The sequence below is a fragment of the Myripristis murdjan genome, chromosome 17 (genome assembly GCF_902150065.1).
Source record: "Myripristis murdjan chromosome 17, fMyrMur1.1, whole genome shotgun sequence".
Taxonomy (NCBI): Eukaryota; Metazoa; Chordata; class Actinopteri; order Holocentriformes; family Holocentridae; genus Myripristis; species Myripristis murdjan.
This window is the reverse complement of record NC_043996.1, coordinates 14,226,007-14,233,176: the sequence shown is the minus strand read 5'-3', so window position 1 is coordinate 14,233,176 and position 7,170 is coordinate 14,226,007. Positions and strand designations below refer to the sequence as shown.

The 7,170-nt window shown below is 43.2% G+C and overlaps 1 protein-coding gene across 1 annotated transcript in view; it reads right to left on the bottom strand.

Moving 5' to 3' along the window:
- Nucleotides 1-2,618: 2,618 nt before the first annotated feature.
- The window catches only part of hs2st1a (heparan sulfate 2-O-sulfotransferase 1a), a 28,022-nt gene continuing 23,470 nt past the window's right edge, over nt 2,619-7,170 (bottom strand). Inside the window, exons 6-7 of the mRNA XM_030073617.1 lie at nt 5,926-6,083; nt 2,619-4,963 (exon numbers count right to left, since the gene is read on the bottom strand). Coding sequence (XP_029929477.1) covers nt 4,740-4,963; nt 5,926-6,083 — 382 coding nt within the window. The 3' untranslated portion in view covers nt 2,619-4,739. The remainder of the gene's footprint in view (nt 4,964-5,925; nt 6,084-7,170) is intronic.

Sequence of the window (7,170 nt, the reverse complement as noted above, 5' to 3'; positions counted from 1 at the left end):
CCACACACGTGATCCAAAACTTTACAGGCCGGCCCGACTTCACGGTAATTACCTAATATCACCGTGGGGTAAACAAAACATGGAGAAAAAACAAAGTTAATCCTGGAGGGGGTGAGGAGTTGCCCCAGCTCGGTGCAAAAAATGGGAAATGATCACAAAGTTGCACGCCAAACTAAACCCTTTTGCATAACTGAGATTTTAACTTCACACAAACAATAACCAGTCATAATAACTAGTTTAAATTGGCAGCAGATGATATTTAGTCCAATCATTAAACACTATGGAAAACTCTGTAGAGTATAGTTTTTCATGGAGTCAAAAATGATGACAGTGCGACCCGCAGTGGGCAGCCATGCTGCGCATTTACTGTCCCATGACAACTCGGAGATTAAATCAGTAACTATCAGCGTTTGGTTCTGCTCCTCACTCCTTAAGTCAAGGGTTTTATTTAAGCTTTTTCATGTTCTGGACCCCCCCACATTGTAATTTTCACCATCACGTAATATCTTGTGTATAATGTCTAATAAACTCTAGGGACACTGATGTCAACATGTAATTTGGTCTGTCAGACTATTTACATGTTATACTTGAACACTGGCAAATAGATTAAAAATGATTAGATACATATTTTAACATATTGTTAAAATAATCACTCATTCTTTTTGTATCTTTAAAAAAAAAGGGGGGGGGGGGCTTTTCTGCTTTATTTGATAGTGATGGGAGAGAGAGACAGGAGAGGCAGGGGGACGAGAGAAGGGGTGACATGCAGCAAATGACCTGGGCTTGGATTTTTTAAATTAAATTTTTTTTGCATATTAATTTCAAGTGAAGAAAATTCCTTGTGAAGTCAAACTAGTATTCCTCATTTGCTGAACCCCCTGTTTAAACTCCTCAAGGACATCTCTGGGTCCCCGGACCCCACACTGACGACTTCACCTTAAGCATAGCAGAGTCTGGCATGACAAGCGTAACTCTAACACTGAGGATCCCACAAATCAAAAAAGACCATGCAGATGTTGCATGACTTGCTGAAGTTTGCTTTTCAGGGAGATGAGAAGGAGCTGCAGTGGACGTGTGTGTATGTTGGACACACACTTCCCACTTTTCCATTGGGGCCTATGCATGACATGTCACACCTGGGTGAGAAGACTTATTGCTGGCCTTACATAATCCACAGGGAGCCCGTCATCTCCACCTGGATGTGTCTGAGACGGGGCACTGTGTCCTAAATATTTACTGGTGTGGATAACAACTGCTCTGCTTTCTCGTTCATAAATTGAGCTCTGCCCGGATAATAAAACTGGCAGACGCCTTGTTAAAAATTATGAAAGGTCTGCCCCTCTCTTTTCTCTGTTTCCACGGTGACGCTCTCGGGAGCTGACTGTAGGCAGGTGCTTCAGACAGGACGTGATGCTTCATGTTTTTGTCCTTTGTGCGTGGATCAATATGCTATGCAAGCAAAATACACAGCCTATATTGTTTGGAGTGGGAGGAAGGAATGGAGACTACTTCACGGTGCAGAGCTGTTTCTGTTTCAGTAAAGAGCGAGCTAATTTATCTGCCCTCACCAGACACATGCATGTCTGTTTTACTTGTCCCTTTTTCGGCTGTCAACCAAGCTTTGTGTCTCCATAGTCTGAAAAATACTATGAGCAGAGGGCATGTAATTTCCCATAATAAACTGGTTGATTACTGCTCTGGCAGGGCACTCACTGTAAAGTTTTAGGAACCTGGTGGGGATCAGTTAATGTCTCAGTAAAGTTACAGAAACTGTAATTTCTCGTATGAAATTTAGAGCCTAAATCCTGACAGTCCCACAGAAAAAAAAAAAAAAAAAAAAAAAAAATCTAGTGTGGAATCATGATGGGGTAAATTATCCAACTTGTTTTCATACCTTGGTTGCCAAGAAATCAAAAATACCTGCTGAAAATCTGATTTATTTTCCCCCACAGGCTTTCCCAGTGCAGGGTAATCCTCAGAAACTAGGTGCCAGTTCTGCTGGGTGGCAGCTTTGGCAGATTAAATCCCACTTTTCAGGGTCAGGGGTGATTATCAGCCCTATCACCTTATCAACAGTCATTACGTGTTACAAGGGTCAAGCAAGCAGTTCAGTAACAGCTCAAAATGATGCTCATCCCTCAAAGAGGCTCTTGTGATTTACACGTGCACAGAACCCAGATTACTACAGCCACTTGCGCTGATGTGTGTCGTTACAACCTCATAAAAAAACCCAACAGGGGTTAACACGACGTCCTAAAAACTAATGTTAATGTTAAAGGTTTTCTTCGCAAAGCATCCTGAAAGTGAGGCTGCCGGGTTTGGGGAAGCCCTCCGTGTTTATCTGGGTCAGAGAGGCGAAACCAGGAAGCTGTAACTGGATGAATGACCTCAGATTAATGGGATGAGTTCAATTACAGACGGCTGGCTTGGGGATTATCTGAGCAGGGATGAGCAGCACTTGGTGGCAGCACTGGGTCACATAAACTAGCTCTGGGGACTCTTCTCATTATCAGTCTGGAGGGTCCTATGTGAGGGCTCTGCAGCACCAAGAAAACAGCCACCACAAGAAAAAATGTCATAATTTGGGGCCCAAAATATGAAATAATAATAAGGAAATACAAATTGTTAGTACTTTTATTGTGAGAAGGTGAATAAATCAGTGCTCACAGTTGTATGGCACTAGAACCAAAGTAGGGACAGATAGAGAAAAAACTTTTATCCCCCCCAGCAACCACTACAACAACAAATACTGAGAAAATACTGCCAGGACAATAGTCTGTTCTGCCATAAAACTCTCTTAAAGAAATGTTTTTAATCTAAAGGACACACACACACATACACACACACACATACACACACACACACACAGTTGGAGGCAGGACAAGACCTGGCAGCTCTTTATCTCCCTCTGCAGGATGCCAGCCCTGAAATAATCCAGCTTTAATTTTCACAGTACCAACTTTATCTCTCCTTACCACTCCTTGGTCTGTTGTAACTAATGCTGCACAAACATTTGTACCGATAAAAAAAAAAAAAAAAAAAAAAAAAGGCAAAAACACAAGCATACATTTCAGTTTTCTTAAGTTTATGTATATTTTTGGCAATCGAAAGATGAAAAAGTTGTGACAAACATGTTTACGTTCCAGCTGACAGATCTGCAACACAGGGAGAGCTGGGTGCAGAGAAGGCACATGGAAGCTGAGCCTTCGAATACAGCCACTAAACCTTTATGTATGTGGGTGTGTGTGTGTGTACATGTGTGTGTTGAAATACAGCAGGAATTTACAAAGGAACAAACTGACCTTGAACAGATGTGAGTGCGTCTACTTGTCACAAAACAAGAAAAAAAAGATCCTGTGTAACTTTTCGTCTTTTTTGCCTTTCAAGCTAGAGCACCTTCTTGGATCAAACATAACTTAATTAGTTGAGTGGGTAACTCAATGTCATTTTGAGGGCTTTTCCTGACTGAGCTTGCATTAGTTATTAATTTTAACGAGGGGTGCAGGCTTGAATTTTAATTGGCCAACCAAAGGCCCTCAAGTCATAAATGAAACGAGTTTTGATAAACAAAAGGACCTGGAAAAAAAAAATATGGTCAAACGGCAAAAGTCTCATCGACTACATGATATATCTTTTGTGCAGACAATCGCAAAGAAAACAGCAGTTTGTAGCAGCAGAGCAGCATATTAGTTGACAGACATGTTTTTCACTGTGGCTATACAATGGAAAAAAGACAAAACAAAAAAAAAAGTTGCTGAAAAATTAATGAAAGAAATGCACAAACTGATAAATGCTGTTATTTTACCGAGGCTGTTACAACAGTATAAATATGTTAATTCTATAACCAGCTTGCTAGAAATTAAATGGACCAAAATTAGTAAATATTTACAGCAGCAGCAGCATCATCGCCATCGTGTTCTTCCACAGTTTAATAACATCATCATGTGTAAACACTTCCTTCATTAGCAAGGAACCCCCCCCGGGCAAGGCTGCACATTTACAAGATTAATAAAACAAATACATCGAGTACAGTATAAAACACACACACGCCTGCCCCAGTAAATAGTCTTTGTTCACAGGATTTTAACTTCATAAAAACCTCAAAAGTTCTTGTTCAAGTCCAGTAACAGAGCACAGTAGTCAGTTTTCTCACATGTAAAATTTCTTTTAAGTTAGTTGTACCGGTGAGGCATGGAGATGTGGTTTTTTTCACCTTGGGACTTGTCACCGTCTTTACGTAGAAAAGACAATCAAATTAGAGTTAAAATACTACCAAAACACAACCAAACAGAACACAGCCAATGAAAACGTTTCGTCTGGATCGGAAAACAGCAGTCGCGTGACCAATCAGGAGGAGTGGCGGTGTGACCGGCCGCGGGGGCCGCGCCGTCTCCGGCCACATGTCTGCCGACTCCTCTGCACCGACGACCTTTGACACGGCGGCGAAAGGGAGTCGTGGCCTGGGAGCCGCAGGGAGCACAACCTGCTGACACAGCGGACGAAGGAGGAGGAAGAGGAGGAAACTCGACCTCTGGGTCCAGCTGGCTGGCACAGACATGAATACACAAGTCACATCCAGGACTGGCCCACAGCTTCACCTCGCCTTCTCAATCGTCCGTGCGAGCCAGCCGTACAGTCATCAGTAGTCTTCGTCCCTTTCTTCCCCGTGCACCACTAAGCCTCTAAATAGTCTTCCTTCACCCAAACGACTCCAAACTCTATCCCAGAGTGCGCGTCTCTTAATTTTTGGGGTAGATCTTCTCGTAGAAGAAGTTTTGCGCCAGCAGGTAGAGTTCACCGTCCTTTTCCCTGACAGCATGGGCCCTGACGAACTGGAACTGCTCCAGAGCAAACTCATAAAACTCGTTCTCCATCTTCCAGATGGCCGACTGCTGCAGCTTGGCGATGGACTCTTTAGTGGGCGGCTTCTTCTCGCTGGTCTTCCTCAGGTGGGATTTCTTCCCTGTGGCAAAGGAAGAGGAGGTTTAAAGGAGCCTTTTATCTAGGCTTTGGATATATGATTGAAGGTGTTTAATGTAGACATTTGATTGGGTGGGTTAACTCTACATCAGTGCATTTTTAATAACCCACCCCTACTTTACAGTTTCTGACCGACTCCGACTGGTTCTAATATGAAACTCATGACTCAACTCATGAAACAAGTACTTTTCCATCTCTTAACATTTATCTTGTGGGCATCATTAAATGTTCCTATTTTCTCTGTTATGATTATTAATTCTATGATGTTTGTAACTGTGCAGTATCTGGATAACAATAAAAAAATATATACAACAATAAATAAATAAATGAGCCCAGTGGACAGTCAGGATCTAACACTGTGTTAATTCTGAGTGTGAGCCTGTGAGTCTTGCAAAACATTATTTTATATCTCAGCCACAGTATATTCAGCAACAGAGTCATGAAAATTGCATAATATAGGACCTTAAAGAAGGAATAAGATCAGTAAAATAAGATTATGCAGATTTTACCATCTGTTCGTGGTGACTGAAGGGAAGGCATAGTTTTTGAAGATGCGTGTCTCGCAAAATAATGTGCTGTTTAAATATGGAAATGCAAAATGTGGCAATGCCAAAATCACATCTGCTAACAATAATTAGTATACATGATTGAGTAGATAGACAGAACCAACAGGATTAAATTCTTCCACACTCCTTATTATCAATTGCTGTGAGGCATGGGTACGTATTTATCAAAACTCAATTCTCAAAGTGGCGACTGCAAATCTGCAAACACAGCACACGCACGCTGATGATTTACTTGTGCAATGTGAGTGAGCTGTGGTTGTGTTTTTGTGTTTGTGTTGTTGTTGTTTTTTTCTTCAGTTTATTACATCATCAAAGGAAGCCTAAAAACAAAAAACGCAAGGTGCCAGCAAACGGCGCCGAGCTGCTCCAGGCGTGATACCTGTTTTGTAAAGCTCAGTGGCTCCTTTGAAGAAGCGGGGCAGCGCCGCCTCCAGCATCATGACAAAGTCCTCCAGCTCCTCGGTGACTCCAACCAGGAGGTACTCATTCACCAGGTTGTACTTGGCCTGCTCCAGCGCCCAGTGACTGCCCACATTCCTGCAGAGACAGAGATCAGCTCCGTTTTTATGTGGATTCGGGTGTTTCCCCTGTTGTCTTGTTCTGCTTCACTCACGAGTGTTGCTAACTGTTCAAAATGTTTACCAGAACAGAGAGACGGAGAATCTGGGCGGTGAGGAGAGGAGGGATGGAGCAGAGCAAAGGCATACGGCCTGGCAGACGAGGGACGGAGAAGCGAGAGCGGCAGAACAACAGGGGAGTGGGAGAGTTGAAAGGAACGAGAAGGGGAGGGAGGGAGGAGGATGATTAAGTGAGAGGAGAGAAGTTTGTGAACCGAGACCAGACAAGGTTGAGGCGACAGAAGGAGCGGAGCAAAGGGACTGAGGAGAAAGGCACGGAAGGGAGTGGAAAAGATAACAAAAAGAACTAAGAAGAAATTAAAGTAGGTGGCAGGAGTTGTCAGGGGCAGGAAATGAAATGATAAGGAAGCGCATGATAAGGAAAGGGGAAAGGAGGAACGGAATAAAAGCAATAAAAGTTTGTTTAAAGATATACACCAACTTCTCGGCCAATGAGCTCTCTGCTCGGCGTAGGATTGTGTGAGAGGACAGCCGGCGGCGGTTCCGCTTTTGTGTGTCCAGCGCTGATTTGATTTGCTGTCGTGCATTTACCCTCTTCATCTCCACAGCCCCACCGGGGAACGGGGCGGGGGTTGTCATTTTAAATGCGTGCCGCACGGCTTTGTTCAAACCAAAAGAACTTAATTTTAAATTCTTGTGGGGACCCCAAGGTTTCCAAAGATGCCAAACATGTCCTGCTGAATTACAGGGAAATGTGTAAAAAATTAACTATTTTTCAATACTGTCCTACCTTTGAAGGGGGACTTTAAGAGAAAATCAGAGCTCAAGTGGTGCTGTAACGTCCCATGTGAGCTCAGTGGACAGCAGAGGCGAGTGTAGCATCTTTTTAAAAGCGGAGTGCAGTAAATACTGGACTCGTCTGATCGCACCAACGGTTAGTTAATCAGCGGAGCCTTGCCCAAATGGCAGTAAACGTCTTAAAGAGGGCAGATGATTAAAAGATCGCGGGGGAGGCCAAGGAGAGATTAAGGGAGGAGGAAAATGAA